Consider the following 17288-nt stretch of genomic DNA (forward strand, 5'->3'; position numbering starts at 1 on the left):
AAGTGAGTTCCAGGACAGCCAGGGCTACACAGAGAAACCCTGTCTCAAAAAAAACAAACAAACAAAAAAAGAATAGTCAAGGAAAATTCTTAATCGTATTCCTAGAGATGCCAGAAATGCCAGGTAACAGTGCCAAAAATGCAGGTTCAACAGTCAAATTACCTGGACTGCTCCTCAAATTTGGGGAACTGGCTTGACCTGCAAAACAGACAAACCTACAGATTTATCGTAGTTTGAAGCTAAGACAGACTTGTGTATTTGTTACTATTATTTTCCTCTGTGGTAGAGCTAGTGCAGAAGCCATGACCTAATGCTTCCTGCTTTTCTGATTTTTCTTCCTGATTTAGTCACTCCTTTTACAGCTACATTGTTAAATGTCTCCTGTATACCAGGACCTGGGACCTTTGTAGTTGCCTGGACTTTAAAAACAAGACAAGATGGCTGGACAGGTGGTTCAGTGGTTAAAGCAGTGATTGCTCTTCCTGAGGACCCGAGTTTGGTTCCCTGTACCCACATGACAGCTCAGATCCATCTGTAACTCCAGCTACAAGAGATCCAACGCCCTTTTTTAGCCACTAGGCACATATACAGTACACAGACATCTATGCAGGCAAAAACAAAACAAAACAAAACAATGTATATGCTGTGTTAAAAGCCAAGCAAAACAAAAGCCATCTCTTATCACAGAGCATCATTATTCAGTAATACTTACTTCTGATCCTGAAGATTCCTTCAAAGCTATGGGAGAACATTCTGTGAATATGGACCCTATTGTCAACAGAACTATGTTTCTCCAGGGCATGGAATGCAACTTGATTCTGTTGTACTGATCAGTAATTTTAACATCCAGTAACTACCTAGTAGATTCTTCAGGGGGAAATGGCATTGTCCTGTGCTGCGGATGTTCTCTTAAGCAGGGTTGTTTCGTGCCCGTCTTAATCTTTTATGATCACCCCTCCCTCTTCAAGAAGTGTAGTTGGTTGGTTTTTTATTGTCCTTTCTTTCCTTTGTTTGTTTGTTTGTTTTGAGGCAGATGCCTCATTTAGGAATCCAGGCTTCCCAGAACTCACTCTGTAACCCAGGCTGATGTCCAACTCATGGAAATCCTCCTGTCTCAGCCTCCCAGCTGTTGGGGTTGCAGGTAGGGAGTATAATTTTAAGTGCTGCAAACCATACCAGACACAGACCTTTCACCTTGAGAGCAAACAAGCAGCTGGGGAAGTTGTCACTAATGTCTCAGGACAATAGAAAGGAAGCACTTTACAGTCTGCCCCTGTCCCTTCTCTGGGAATGCTGTGGACCTGTTCCCAGCCAGGTGTGTGTAGTCTTCTTGGGTGCCCTACGTTGCCCTCTTCTCATTACAAAGCTGTCTTCCCCCGGCACTTTAGACAACCGAATTGTAGAAGCTGATTTTGGCTTTGCGCTCAAACAGCTTCTAATACGAACCAAATCTCAGGTTAATCTTTGCATTGTTGCTCCACTCCAAACTGCAGTAATCCTCCATGATTGACAGACTCCTCAGCCACTGCTTCCAGCAAGCTCCAGTGCACAGGGACTGACCCAGACCCTCTCCTAGCCAGACGGGTAGGGTACTGGTGCTGCCCTGGGGGGGGAGGGGGCTGAAAACTCAAGCCCTTGATCTGCAGGCGTCAAACCCCACACCCAGTGTGTTTCTGAACATTAGATGAAAATGAACCATGGAACTTGGAGATTTGCACTCAAACCCTTGTAGTTACAGGTAGAGATTTTCACGCAAAGCCCTTGGGCCTGGTTATAGTAGCCATGTCAAAGAACATTTGATGTCAGTATGCCCTGATTTAGAACTTCTAGGAAAAAGAGGGAAAGTTGCAGGTGCCCCTGGGATAATAGCTCTCCTGCCGAGGTATCAGGATACTCCCCCTGCCTCAGTTCTTCTGCTCTCTGCCACGTGGGAAAGATGGCATCCTGGTCAAAGGGGCTGGGGATCACAGACCTGATGTGCTAAGGTTGGGCTTCTGAGAGGAGCCTTCGAGTCTTCATTTGCATAGGAAATTGACATACAGGTTACAGAATCTTGAGTTTCATCTTCTAAGAAGATCACAGAACAGAGTGTAAGGTCAGACTGGCATGAAATCAATTGTAATCTGCCAGCAAGCCATTCAGACCTCTTTAAGAGTTTCCTTTTATATTTCCCCCTTTATAGACAGAGGAAAAGTACATTTAAGGAATGTTTCATCAAATCAGAATGCCTTCCTAAAATTATTTTTTTAATTGGTTGCTACTATAGTGTGCCCTATGGCCTCCTGGTATTTAACCCTCTGTGCAACTTTGACTAATGAACAAATTTTGTCAGCTTTAGCAGTCTTGCTAAGTGTATTTTAGAGGATTTAAGAGAAATTACAGTGTATTATGAAAACCTCAGATCTTTCCACCTAATTGATTGGCTGTTGCTGATGCCAGCGCTACAAGTGTGATGCTCCTTAAGTGCATAGGCCGAACTATTTCCTTATTTTTTTTTATAGAGCAGTTCCATTTTATAATGACATTAAGCCATTCTGAGCAATATGTCGCTGGACAGTTATCGCACTTCGGTAGAAAGTGTCATCTGGCTTTTAGCCTTGTGCCTGATGACACCAACCAAGGCATAAAATGATCCCCCAGAAAATGTACTAGGCTTTACCTCATTACTTAAAGATAAAACTTGGAGTCTGATTCTGTTTCAGAGAAGATTTGGTAAGTTATAACATTTGATTTATGAACATAATTAAAATATAAATGATGAGCTCTGGCTCTGCAGTCAACTGTCTGGATGGTTTGACATTTTGGCATCCTCCTGTTGTAGCCAGGGTCTTTTCTGGGAGCACTCAATGCCCTGAGACATCACTGGAATCCCCAGGTCTCTGTTCCAGCTGCTGAAGATCCTTACGTTCCTCAGTTAGGGCAGAGAAAGGGGATGAGATTTGCCTTCAGGTTTCCTGTCACCTTGGGGACAGATCTTAGAGTTCAGGCCTTCTGTGTGGTTTATAGGGAATGAAGACAGCTCCACTGCCCATGGCCAGATGATATGCTGTAAATACTGTGTGTGTCTATAGAAAGGGACCTTTTCTATGTAATACAAGCAATATTGATGTGCACTTTTCCTGCCAGCCATTAAGGTATTGTAGCAGCTGTGTCCACACATAACATGGTAGAAGTTTTCCTGGGACCCTGGACTAGAGAAAAAAAATCAGTTATCAAAACTGAAGGTATAGCTTTTGTGGCTTAAAATGTAAATTTTAGGTATGACAAGCCCTTCACTTACTCTTCCTGATTGGTGTGTGATTGACAACCAGTACACATGTTTTTTTGTTTTGGTTTTTTTTTTTTAAAAAATAGGTTTAACGAAAACAAACTCACTGGTTCCAGAGAGGCAGGGTGGACTAGAACTTTTCCTGCTCTCTTATTACTGATGGAAGCTGAGCAGGGGAGGACCAGGCTGCATTCTCTGGAAAGCCACTCTTCCAGTTTGCTTGTAAATTACACGAAGGAGAGAAAGAGTGGAAATGTTGCATGCAGGCCACAAAGCATAGACCAGCAACTACAGACCAGAAAGAAAGAGCAGCAAGCACACATTAGTAGGCACAAGCCAACCCGTGCAGACCAAGAGAGCAAGAAGCGTGCTTTGGCAAGCACAGGTAGCAAGTGCAGATCAGCTGCTGAAGTCAGCGGTGCATAAAAATTAACCTATAAACAGATAGTAAGTTGCTGCCCAGATTTGGGGCTCTGTTTATGTCAGAAGTCCCCTAAGCAAGAGTTCTTGGATGCTTTTTTGGTTTCCGAGTGTGAATTATTAGACAGGTCTTTCGTTATCTGTGTGTCACAACCACACATTTGTTTCTCTTTCTCCTTTTAAAACACAGATTTCATCAAATAGCTGTGTGCCAGGCAGAAGAACTTGTATCACTAAAAATAATAGTCATGCAGTACACTTCAGGGTTCTGCTTGGTCTGAGATGTGATCTAAACGTGGTTGTCCAGTAACTCTGGCTTCAGCCCAGGAACCAGAGCTAGCTCAAGGTCACCCTGTTTATTCTATGCAAACATTTCCTCCCTTCTCTGATAACATTTATCAGGATCCTCAACATTTTGCTTTGCCCATAAGTCCAAGAAAAGGACTATGTCACTTGGCAGTGGCCATCCGGGCCTTTTGTCACCTTTATGTCCTCTGACAAGTGAATATTGTTCCTCAGAAAACAGCACCTATTCCAGTGGGCAGTGCACACAGGTGGGTGTTCAGGGGGCTCTTTTAAAAGGACCGTAATATCTTGCATGACATCGCAGAAGGCATGTGGTGGAATCAAGACTAAAGTTTCATCTGGTAACAGCTGTCCTAGGCGAGGCGTCCCATGTGATGACTTCGCTGTGCAGCGGTCATAGCTGCGTGAGGGGTGAGGTTGGCAGAGCCTGGCCATATTTCTGTCTTCTCTCCTGTTCCTTAGGAGGAATACTAATGAGCCCACCACTACTTGTAAAAGGCCAAGGGGGCTGTTGTTTAAGTGGTGGGATTGTGTGGGAAAATAAAACTATGGTAATTGTTTTAACCTCTCAGCCAACTGATGTTCTGCCCTCTCACACTTGGTACTCCTGGGTCCATTTCCAAAAATACACATTTACAGAGCCACAGAATTAAATGAGAAGCATAGGAAAATATCTGATTCTACTCAGGTTCTGTTTAGAAATGTCTTTGTGTATCTATCCATGTTGATTCTAAGTACTTCTGCTTCCCTCCCTACTCCCTGTGGCCCTCCATCATTCATCTCTGATACCCACACGTCCCCTCACCAGCAGTCACAGCTTTAAGCCACTGATGGAAGTAAAAATAACTTGTGTTGCTTCCTAGAATGCACAGCTCTATTAGAAAGATATACTCTGCTTTAATTGTGGACTGCCATTGAGAAATGCACTTCAGAATCAGAACTCTCCCAACTCTATTCCACAGGGCTGTCTGGAATTGTATTGACTCTGAGAGACCTTCAACTAGCTGCATCACTCTATGGGTACCAAAGTTGTCATCATTAAAACTCTTGGTTATTCCACTGTGGTTGCACGGTTCCTCAGATAATGGGCTCGGGATGAATGTCATTTCTCTTTCCTCTACGTTTATGTCAGGATGGTTTTATTTGGGACCACCCATTTGTCCTGGATCTTTTCTTCATAAAGCTGTTTGAGTGGAATTCGGGAAACTGTTTGATAGAAAGAGCATAGAAGAGATAACTTATTAATATGCAGTATCAAAACACATTGTCACATGGTAATATGTGATATATGATAAAATATATCAATTTTGAACACCACAAAACTCTGCAGCTTCACCTCAGCATGAAGGCAAATGAGTTTCCCTTAGCTTGACTGAGTTTAGAGATAAACTTCAATGTAACAAAATGTATTTCACAGGAATTGTTTGATGTGCCACAGTTGGCTTATGAATCTCTTATCTATTCAAGGTTCACTCCTTAGAGTTATTAGTCAATTTAATGTGAACAAATGCCAGGATTACTAACTAATTAGAAGGATGTTGCTGAAGGCACGTGGATGGGGACAAAGTAAGAGCTGGCGGGGTGGCTTTGTGACAGGATGCGGGTCTGATCTGCCTGATGCTGTCGTTTGCTAAACAGCATGCTTTGTGTTGTCCCCCAGATAAACCGCAAGTGCATATTCAGATGACTTACCCTCTGCAAGGCCTAACCCGCGAAGGGGATGCGTTCGAGTTAACGTGTGAAGCCATCGGGAAGCCCCAGTAAGTTCTGAAGGCCAAGGTTGGCAGAGGGTCGTGAGCAGTAAATGTCACAACATGAAGATGTGCATTCACAGCTCATTGGCCTGTCACCTGTCTCCTGCTGTAAAAAGGATGGGTGACTTTTCAGAAAATGAAGAATATTCAATGACAGAGGAATGAATATCTGTGATTCTTAGTGGTTAGGATTCGGAGGAAATGCCTTCCTAGTCTAAAATTCTAGTGAATTCTGTCTGTTTTAGTTTCATTAACAGGCCAGTCAGGGCTATTTCTCGTACATCAAATTTCAACATATTGGGACTGGAAAGATGGCTCAGCAGTTAAAGAGTCCTTACTGCTAGTGTAGAAGATCTAAGTTTAAATCCCAGCACCCAAGTCAGGTGACCCACAGCAGGCATATCTCTCCAGCTCCAGAGACGCAACGTCCTCTTCTGATCCCCACAGATACCCACATATGCATGCACACACACACACAAATAAAAATGCTCTAAAATGTCAGTATAGCCCCAGTGCACTAGACTGTATGCTAACAGTGGTGTTCTTGCAACAGCTGAAAGGTAAGGTTTTCTAGACTCTGATGTGCAAAGGCTGAGGACAGATGTAGGCAACAATTTGCTTCCAAGAAAAGCACAGGACTCAGCTGAGAGATGCAGAGATGCTCCCCTGGGAGAATGTGACTGTTCTGCCTAGGAGGAAGGGAGGGCCGACAGGCTTGTGCAGCTGAGGAATGAGATGGGGATGCTCTGCTTACCCCACACAGTAGTCCAACGTGAAGCAGAAGACCAGCGTGGCCCACCACTAACACAGCCAACAAGCTTTGAGGCTGTGCTCCTGCAAGTACCTCATAGTCACCTTAGACAAGAAGAGAGCCTTTCATCTTTCTAGTAAAACAAATTATCTTTAACTGTTTTTAAGGGGAGGGTAGGATCCCAATTCACAGACTCATGAAGTGGAGGACAAGTCAAGTTGGAATTAAGGTCACTCAAACTTTTAGTGGTACCTAACCAGAAAAACAGCAGTGAGCTCCCTCTGCTGTCCCTGTGGCATGATTTCTTTTTTCTCCTCACAGTTTAGGTAAGCAGCATCTTCTTGATTTTTATATAAAGACCTTGGAGCATCTTCACAACTTCCCTCCCAGTCCTTAGAGAGAACACACCCTGTGACGGCTATGGAGCCAAAAGCGCACTATGCTAGAGGGGAGCCTAGCTATGGCTAGTCCCTTTGCCTGCTTCCACTCTCCTTTATCCAGGGGCTAGAGCCTTCCCTCTGCTGGAGGAGGGAGAGCTACAAAGATAACCTTTGGAGGGCGGTGGATCTGCTTCCGTTTTGCTTCTTCTCAGCTGCTGGTGGCTTATTTGATCCCAGCTTTGACAGAGCAGTCTTTTCTTTAAAGCCCTTCAAAAAGATCCAAATCATTCTTTTTAAAAACCCGAATTATGTCCTAATTAGAAGCTTCCCTTGTCTCTCCAAAATCCCATGGGTGGAGGAGAACCCTTCTCAGGGCCTCTGACTGTTTACAGCAACTACATTCAACCACCCAAGTCACATTTATGCTGTTTGGATTGCTAGCCTATATTTTGTGTCTGTAATTTTTTTTCTCCTGGAGAAGGTACTATGTTCGTTTGACTGTGCCACAGGGACAGGAAATTACATGTTTCCTTCAGGACATTTTTGCCAGAGAGGGTATTTGTTCGTTCCTCTCAAATTGGAAAGGGCATGTGGCTGTGTGAGCAAGCGGGCATTACTCAGCAACTAGCCCTCCTTGCGTATTACCTATTTATTTTCTCAAGAAATTGTATACAATAAAAATGGTAATTTAACTTGCCATTAAATGTTGTGAATATTCTCAGTGCTTACCCCCACTGATTGTTTCAGCTGTCAAGCAGCAGGACACAAGGCCTGATTGCCAGGCAGCCCCATTTTCCACTGCCTACAAGGAGGACATGTGCAGTGCTAGCTGCAATAATTCACCGCATTCTGATGACAAACCCATATGCAATTAAAGAGACTTGTAACTTCACATCTCATTTGAACAGTGGAACACTACTCAACAGGCCTCACTTGAGTATCAGGGTGTCATTTGCGCCTGGGTTCCTGCCCATGTCACTGCTCTTAGAGGTAGTGGTAGGGACCAAGAGAGGACTGCTAATGTGTTCAGGCCAGTAGCATCCTACCTGTCAAATAACAATCAAGACTGAGGATATAACATGGGGGTAAGTGTTTGCCTAGCATTCATCAGGCCCTGGGTTCCGTCTCTAGAGTCACACACACCACACAAAAGATGATTTTCAGACACTCTAGGTATACCCTTGGTTTTCTAGGAGGATAAAAGAGGCACCTTGAAGAACACAGGTTTCAAGTTCAGTGAGCGAAAGGTATTTGGTGTGTGCGCACTCTTCTCTCTAGAGCATCTTGTCAAATTTGCTTTTCCCTAATGGCTGTCGTAAGATATGTGTAGTATTTTAAGTCACTAAAACTTGTTTTTGATAAGCAAGTTCCCTTGTTGGACCTAAAGAATCTATTTTTAGATGTGTTCATTCACCATTAATCCAAGAGCCAGATGCACTCACAGGGAAAGTCGAGCTATATCTGGGCCTAGAGGAGCTAATAGAGAGAGAGGCAGTTACTGGCCAGGGGCAGATAGAGAAGGTAGACGGAGCCATTCACGTGGCATCTCAGGGAGGGAGAGTCAGGCTAAGGGGAGAGGAAGTGATTGGATCTTTCCAGAATCAAAGGTGATTTTTTCCAAACACAGATTAAAGGCAAAGCTCTGTTCAAGCCAGGGCTGTGATCCCAGCTGCTCTGGAGGCAGTCAGGAGACTCACTGCAATGTCAAGGGTAGCTTGGTTTCCATACCAAGTTACAGACCAGCTAGGGCAACCTTGAGAACAAATAGAAATAAAAGAAGGTCAAGGCTATAACCTAGCGGTAGAGCTAGCATGTGCCAATATCCACCAGAGAAAGGGAGGGACAGGAGGAGGGCTGATCCAGTTTAAAACTCATGCGTACCTTCTGAGCAAGCAAATGTTCGGTGTATTAGTAGCCATTGGGTTGATGTGTGTACCTCTAGCCAAGACCTTGCTTTTTTTGTCCTAACTATTGAGATGATAACAGTGGGTGAGCTCTGTCCTGCCTGAATTGGTGTGAAACCACATAGCTGGGCATGTGAGTTGGGCATGTTTGCTTATTTGCTGACTTACTAAAAATGACTTAGAAATCATAAGACTCCTGCTTATATCAAGTCTGGAAAGTTTATCAATACCTGATTTTGGTTTTTAAGAACTATATTGTAGACATGTTTGGCGGTTGCATAGCCTTAGTTTTATGAATTTAGCATCTCTCTCATGGGTCCAACTACTTGCCTCACCCTGCATGGGATTCGTTTACCTCATGGGTTAAGAAACTGGATACCGTTTCCCACCTTAGTGGGAAATGATTCTCTGACCTGTCTTTCTTGCCTTCCCACAGGCCTGTGATGGTAACTTGGGTGAGAGTCGATGATGAAATGCCTCAACATGCCGTTCTGTCTGGACCAAACCTGTTCATCAATAACCTAAACAAAACAGATAACGGTACTTACCGCTGTGAGGCTTCCAACATAGTGGGAAAGGCACATTCGGACTATATGCTGTATGTATACGGTACGTGAGAAGATCCAGTGCTCGCCCACTCACTCCTCTGCATGTAGCTGCTGCCTGGGCTTCACCCCCAAAGCCTTTGGTCAAGTTGAAAACCAAAAAAATCAGTTGGTATCCTTCAGGAACTTAAAGAAGCCTGGCCTGAGGTGGACCCCAGTGGTCCCCACCTGGGTCAACAGTGACTGTTCTTCTCTCCCTCTGATTGTGGGGGTTTCCCACAAGATCATAGTCTCTGGTCATGCTGAGAAAGAAGGCTGTCCTCAGGCACAGGCCATAGAGCTTATGTTAGAAGTAGTGTCTGAAAAATTCAACCCTACCAATTAGTGGCGTTCGGCTGAGAAAGTTTATTCCCAGCGGTTTTTCCCTATGATGCCTGGGCTAGCCTCCCTCCTGCTTTGATGAGCAGAGTTATCTTCTTTTCCACATGAAGCCATTAAATACAGAAGACTCTGCAAGTCAGTAAACACTCTGAAGAAATACACGGGTCTTGCAGAGGCTACCTACACCTTCTGTTTTAGACACAAATGCCAACTTTTTAAAATATGTCATGTTTTCTTAACATCTTTCTACAGGGTTATTAAAGCATATTATCGTTAATTTCATTTTGGAATCAACAGACATATATGGAACACCTATGGTGCTAGGTATTTCCCGTTTATATCTTGCTGTTGATTTTATATACTGTGACTATGCTCTATTTAGTTGAGAAGTATACTCTCTTTATAGTCTTATGCTATCAAATTGAGTCTCTTCTGTCCAATTGAACTCTCTTCATTCTATACCAAGCAATAGTCATATACTGGCCCAACACAAAATGAGTACCCAGAGGCAAAAGCAAAATCCTAATGTTATAAATTCTCAGAACCTGTGGATCCTCCTTATGAAGGAAGGAGAGAGGTATGTTTGAACAGAGAAGCATCCTTTATACCATACCTATATGAATATGAAATTATAATCCTTAGCCTGTACTTGAGGATTTTTTTCCCATAGCACAGTGATTCTCAACCTTCCTAATGCTGTGACCCTGTTTGACAGTTCCTCATGTTGTGGTGACCCCCAACCATAAAGTTATTTTGTGGCTACTTCATATTATAAATTGTAATGATATGCAACCCCAAAGAGGTCATGACCCACAGGTTGAGAACCACTGACTTAACATAATGCAAGATTAAAAGATCCTACCAAATTCCTGTATTGGCAAAGGTCTAGTCTTTGTCCAGTCTCATTAGTGATCCACAGACCGCTGTGTTCTCCAGGTAGTTAAGGAAATGTACAAGTCTCCTTCTCTGCTGTATAGATGCGAAAGGGAACGAGGCACCCAGTTTTAGCTGACAATATGCAGGACTGCCCTGTTGCACTGTCTGGCCAGGATGGAGGGTCCATTCCTCTCTATGCTTTGCATATACCCTTTCTACTCTGAGCTTTAAGCCTCATGGGAGCACCTCTGACATGAGTGCCCAAGTCTATAGACATCAGTATAGCTCTTTTTAGAGACTTTATCCACGTTTTCCAAGTCTTGGATGCACTCTGGAGACTAGGTTACCTGGAAAAACAATTCAGCTTACAGTACCTACTATTCCTACAGCTCAAGAGGAGAAGCATTTTTGAGGCCTTGTTGGGCAAACATATTTGCATAATTTGGAAATTTTGCTTATAACCAGCATGTGTTGAGCGTTCCCTTCATGCTGTTTCTGGCGTTGACAGTTTTACACACTCTCATCTGATGTCCACAACACCACCATGATATGTGCTTATTTTCCATCCCATTTGACATACGATACAGTGAAGCTTTGATAGATCATACAGTGTAGTCTACTTCACACTGAAGACTGCTTAAGGCAGCCACCGTACTGTGAACCCAAAGCCCACTGCAAGGTTGGTCTTTGCAATCCCCTGATTCTCACAGATTTTCAGGAAGCCAAGTCTTTAAAGTGAGATCAGCCTTTTTAGATTAGTGTCCTCGATACTATTTGAAAACCAAGTATTGTAGGAGCCCACCTACTTATCCCTGATCCGGGCTGATCATCCAGCCTCCTAGGGATTCTCTATATCTTGGTCCCTGCTCAGAGCACCATTGGAATGGCAGGCTAGCACACTAAACTGAAGTCTTGCTAGTCTAGTAATGAAACAGTCTAACAATTACGGCAGGGATGGACAGATAGTCTTTTCAGAGCAATATGCTGTGATACTGCGGCAGTTTTTGAAGTACTCGGTGAACTAAAAGTTGACACACTTGGAAAGCATTTAATTCTCTGGAAGTAATTTCTCTACTTGAAGTTTCTGAATGGCTCCAGCCCAAGTCCCAGTTGGATTTGTTCTTCTAGCATCCATATTTCAAGCACAGCTTATTTAGCTTCAGTTCTTTGTGTTTCTACCTGTTTGTTGTAATGCTGCATGTTGATTTCAGGGCCTCTGCATACTGGGTAAGCTCTCTGATGAGCTACATCCCAGCCCCTCTGGCTTCTTAAACAGTGGCCTTGTGCTGCCCTTCTTACTGGAAAGGACCTCAGCAAGGATATTTCACCCAATAATGGAGTATGACTCATTCAAGATTTCCTGAACCAGGTGTGAAGGACAAGAATTGCCTAGTGGCGATGGAGATCACTGAATGTGTGCCATTTTTGCATAAGGAGAGGGACTGTGCCCTCTCCCTGATATCTATCCCCTCGTTCATCTTGTCTGCCTTTTGGTTCATAATCATGTCTTCTGATCACATCCACACTCATTCTTACTGTGTCACACCATCCTGATCTTCGTGTCATTGCATTTAGAAATGGGTTGGGGAATAGCTTTGGAGTGTAGCAGGGCCAGGCTTCCGAGTGGCAGTACTGCCTTTCAGTGGCAACACTAGAATAGAAAACCACGTGATTTGCCCCTTGAAAGGGCAGGAGGTACTCTGGACAGTTTACTTGTTGAAGAAGGAGGCCGTATCTCAGTGCCAGCTAGGGTCTCAGGGCACTTGGCTTATCTGTCTCTGAGTTGGCACCTGTCATGGGTGTAACTGTGTTCAAATAAGTTGCCAAGTCACCAAAACAACAAAAACAAAACAAAAACAAAAAACAAAAAACACTTCCTTACTTGTGGCTTCTATAAACCAAAGGGCAAAACTGAAATGATGCTCAGACATTTCTAATCCTGTTCTTTCAAGAAGGTAATTTAAAATTTAAATTTCATCATTTCAACATCCTAGAATGAGATTTTACATGGAAATCTTTTTTTTTTTCTTTTTGAGGCTGCAATTAAACAACAGTTTAATTTGCTTATTTTCACATCTTCAAGAAGTCTGCCACAGAGCAGAACCATTTGCTGTTGGTTCTTCCTTACCAAGTTCATACAAGTATGATTGTGTGCAAGAAGCAGTTTGTGAAGAAAATGAAAACCTTTGATTATTGATCAATGATAGTCATCATTTTATGCAGACTTTGCAGCCAAGCACCAAAAGAGTCATCCATCAACTTCCAGGAAGTTGTCCCAAACCCAGTAAAGGTGCAATGTATAATTAAAGTTTTGATGTATTAATTAGACAATCCGAGAGCTCACTTGAAGATAAAAGGACACCAGATGTGTCAGGGAGAAAAAGTTGACGTGCTTTAGATAAAATTTAAAATCAAAAGCCTTCAAATCGTCTTATGCTCTATTATAGCGGAATGATTGCTTACTTCAAAGTCTCGCTGACAATTTAACATATTCAGTTTGATCATCTGGGCTTAGATTTTTTTTTTTCTTTTTTTGCCCTTTCCTTATCCCCAAATAATTTTTGAGACGATGGATGGAAGATACACTGCATCAAGAACCAGCAGCTTCCTATCAGGCTCCTGGTTTCGAGGGTCAAACCTCATTTATATTTAGCTTTCTTGTTTACAAGATGGAAAATGTCCTTTCATTTTTATCACTGTGGTCCACTTAGGTCAAGCTTTTAACACGAGCAAAGGCAACTTATTAATATTTATTAAGTGGAAAAATTTATTGACTTTTTTTTTTTTTTAAAGAAAAATAACATCTCAGTAAAATCTCGCTTGCCTGGAACCTGGTACTCGGTCCACGGTGACATTCTGTCTTCTTTGTACTTACTATGGATGCAGAAGTGGTTTTCCTTCCTGCTGGGATGTATTGATGGGGAATAATGAACTTAGCATTTGCAGGGAGCTTGTGTGCGGTGTCACGTTCATCCTTGGCTGATACAAGCCCTTTAAAGCAGCCCCTCCTCCTCCTCTTCCCTCCCATCTGTGCAGTAGAAAGGAAGGGACAGTCATTGTGCTTTCTTGGTACTGAGGTGTCTTAGCCTTGCCTTTAAGGTCTGGTCGGGCTGGGAGTATCCAGTGTTTTAGATTTTTGTTCCTCACCTTTCTGTTTCTCATTTCATTTCTGATTCACTCTGTAAATACGAAAGTTGTTCTTCTTTTCTTAGCTCTTGCAACTAAGGCTTTAGGTATAGTTTCAGACCTACATCTTCGGAGGAGAAGGAATTTGGTGGTGTAAAGAAGGAAGCCATTCAACAAACATCTCAATGTCTCCATGCCTTTGTTTGTCATTACTGGTCATTGTTGTGTTCAGCATTGTGGGTTTGATTTTCCTTTTTTTTTTTATCCAGATCCCCCCACAACTATCCCTCCTCCCACAACAACCACCACTACCACCACCACCACCACCACCACCACCATCCTTACCATCATCACAGGTATGGTACCTTCATTGCCATTGGAAATGTCCTGAATGTATATTGTCTTTTTGGTATAATCAAAAAGAAGACTAACTGCTCCCTGGAAGGCCTCTGAGCTTAACTGTTCCTCTACTGTGGAACTCCAGAGACACCCAATATTGAATTGAGTCTTAAGGACCCAGGAAGAACTTTAACATCTGAGCTGTTAGCAGATCACATGCTGCGCACCTTAGCGTGAGGGAATTCTTCACTACTCAAAGCAAAAACACTAGGAAAAATGGCAGCCTGGCTACTAGCTTGGCCACAGCTGGTGAAATGGTAAGTACCATGGCCTGGATCACATAATGCCCTGGTCTTAAGTTTCATCTTAATCCACACAAAAGAAATATGTACACCAAGTTTCAGAATGTCTATGTGGGCTGCATATGTGTCATCCTCCCTCTTGTGAAGGGTGCCTGCTGGCATGGTGGCTGCACAGGCCACTTGTTGCCTGAGAGATTGTAGGAATCAGATGGAGTCATTGTCTTTTCTAAGCACTTGAGTGCACCACCTCTCTATATATATCTATATATGTAGATATATGTAGGTATATAGATATATAGATATATACATACACACTCCCTCCTCATCCCAGTGTCCAGTGGATCTCAACGGTTTGATGTTTCATGACTAGAAGCCTTGGAGTTTCTTCTGGTCTAGCATGATATGACAGTGCATGCCTGTACCGTTCCAACACAGACCAAACCTTCCCTGGCAACCATTTCCAGGTGTCCACTCTAAGGAAGAAAAGATTCTCTTGCAAAAGTGACTTTGCCCCTTAGGAACATTACCCAGCAAGTGTCTAAGGTTTCTTTGAACTGTGAGTGCTGTCATTGTGTCCCTGGACCCCTTGATACACACTGAAAATCTCACTGGGTGCTCTTCCGTGTTCACATCCTTAGCGCCCAAGATCTAGCAGCCACTTCCTAGAATCATGTTCATTTCCTGAAGACATTTTATTTTCCATTTGCTCAAGAGTTGATGAGATGACAGAAAGCAAAGTGCTCCATGAGAGAGAGGCCTCATCATAGACACTACAATGGATGGTCTAATCCAGGGTTTCTTCATCTTTCAGCTATTACAGTGGGGCAAAGAACTGTGCCATAAGCTACCATTGAGGGCCTTCCTAAACACTGGTTACAAACACATGCGTGCCTATACTAAACGTTAACCCTTCTGAAAATCCATCAATTGATGTGGTGTCTCGCTCCAAACCTGGCTTCCTCTAGAGAGTCTGCTTCCTAAGTCTTGCCTGTGTTTCTGCTTGAGCTCTCTGTCAGTTCCCTTTGCTTCTTAGTGAACTCAGTTTGGAGCACAGTGGCCCGGTGCCTGGCATCTTCTGTATCGTTCATTAGCATATGGAAGAAGTTCCTCCTCCATTCAGATGTCCACAACAGCTATCCTGCCAATGCCCAATGCTTCATCCTAAGAAATCAGTTCCTCATCTGTCTCTTATCTAGTTAGTAAAACAGGACTGGGTGTGTACTTATTCTCTGTTTGCCTGGCGTTGCTGGTGTGGAATCCAGGGCCTCTAGAATGCTATGCTAGGCAAGCACTGTGTAGCTGAGCTATATCCTCCATCCTTTAGGCATGTGCTTTTCTTAGCAGGTTTCATAGTTTCCTGTGAAAGACTCTTTGGATGTCAGAATATATAAACAAACCGCAGATATCATTAGCAGTGTGTTCGTCTTTGGAGAAGTATGTCATAGCCTTTATATCTCCCGTAGTAGAAGGTTCCATCTAGGTATCTGTAAGGGTTTATATCTGACAGCCATAAAGCCCTCTCTCATTCTGTGAAAACGTCCACATTTCTCATGAATGTGGAGTGACACTTTTCGTGTGTGACTGGCTTCATCGCTTCAGCAGCAGTCCCTGACTCTTCCCCACCACCACAATCCGTCTCACAAGTCACCTGAGTCACTCTAAGTCGCTGCTCTTAATACTTTGCTCCCAAGGACCTCCTTCTCCTGTGAGGTCCTCACACATGTACAACTCGCTGTGATCACAGTTCCGACTACAGCGACACTGTCTGGAAAGAAATTCTTAGAAGAAATGACACCATATTTCTACCACATCAGAGGAGACTTTAATTGGAACGCGTCTACTTCTGTCTCTACCACTGGCCTCTCGGTTCAGAATAACTTAGGATGATCTCACAGGTGCACTTTGGTCTGTGGGTGTTAGCGCTCCAATGCTTTCTACAACACCAAATGCATCTGTGGTAACGAATGCCCAGATCTTCTCTGGCACACCCAAGAGTCATTAAACTAAAATGGCTACTAAAACAACGTTGCGGAATCCGTCCCCTTAATGGATGTGATCTTTCAGGCTTACTGTGTCTTAACAAGCCGCCTTCTCTATATATTTATCTTGCCCAGAAAGCACCTTGTACAATTTAACATTTGCTCCTTTCTCCAGGCAGATTCGAGGTTATGGACTTGAATGGTTCTCTGTCCCATTTTAAAGGTCCAGGCTATCCTCTAGATTTAGATTGGTTCCTAAAGAATATTCCAGAGAGAATCCTGACAAATGGATAGCTAAATTAATTTCCACTCCTGCACTGTTTGGTACGTTTACAGCCACCATTAGCCTTAAAAGCTTCAGTAGCCGAATCTAGCGACAATAACATAAACCTGGGGCTCTAAAAAGAAAAAGATGCACCCATAGTCGGCTGGCTATTTCTTTCCTCCTAGTCAAATGCAATAACCGAAAGCCATTCCCCAGGTCAGAGTTTCATTACTAGAAAAATGTACAAATGCAATAGAAAAATATTTTGTAAGCTCAAAAGGCCCTAGTTGATTTCCACTCTCTCCTGAAGAAGCATTGCAGAGCTACCTTTTATCTTCCCTACCTAGGGTAATGGAATTGTTCCCTTTGTTGGGAAGGCATTCTGTCCACAGTCACCTGGCTCTCAAAACATGCTGCAGCTCCATCGTGGAGATACCTGAAGGAATCCGATACCCCTCCAACTCTTCTTTGCCCCACTCCCACCCCCCAAAAGTCTTAGATTTCCTGCTCTCCTAGGAGGGCAGTGGCCTCTGCTAGCTGTTCTCTCCACTTGAAGCAGAGCTGGTGACATGGCAGACACACCTGGGTAGCCCTGTCTAGGGACATTTTTCTGTAGTGTGAAGAGTATGCAGGCTGAGCATTGTGTTCACACCTTTAATCCCAGTACTTGGGAGGCAGAAACAGGTGGATCT

At 43.4% G+C, this 17288-nt stretch overlaps 1 protein-coding gene across 6 annotated transcripts in view; it reads left to right on the top strand.

The window, feature by feature from the left end:
* The window catches only part of Cadm1 (cell adhesion molecule 1), a 325322-nt gene that overhangs the window by 276721 nt on the left and 31313 nt on the right, over positions 1-17288 (top strand). For 3 of the 6 annotated variants that reach the window (XM_021207957.2, XM_021207959.1, XM_021207958.2), the window contains exons 6-8: positions 5655-5754; positions 9220-9392; positions 13981-14067. In XM_021207957.2, coding sequence (XP_021063616.1) covers positions 5655-5754; positions 9220-9392; positions 13981-14067 — 360 coding nt within the window. The remainder of the gene's footprint in view (positions 1-5654; positions 5755-9219; positions 9393-13980; positions 14068-17288) is intronic. The other 3 variants (XM_021207961.1, XM_021207962.2, XM_021207960.2) reach the window with 1 other exon arrangement.

Source organism: Mus pahari, chromosome 10 (genome assembly GCF_900095145.1).
Source record: "Mus pahari chromosome 10, PAHARI_EIJ_v1.1, whole genome shotgun sequence".
Classification (NCBI taxonomy): domain Eukaryota; kingdom Metazoa; phylum Chordata; class Mammalia; order Rodentia; family Muridae; genus Mus; species Mus pahari.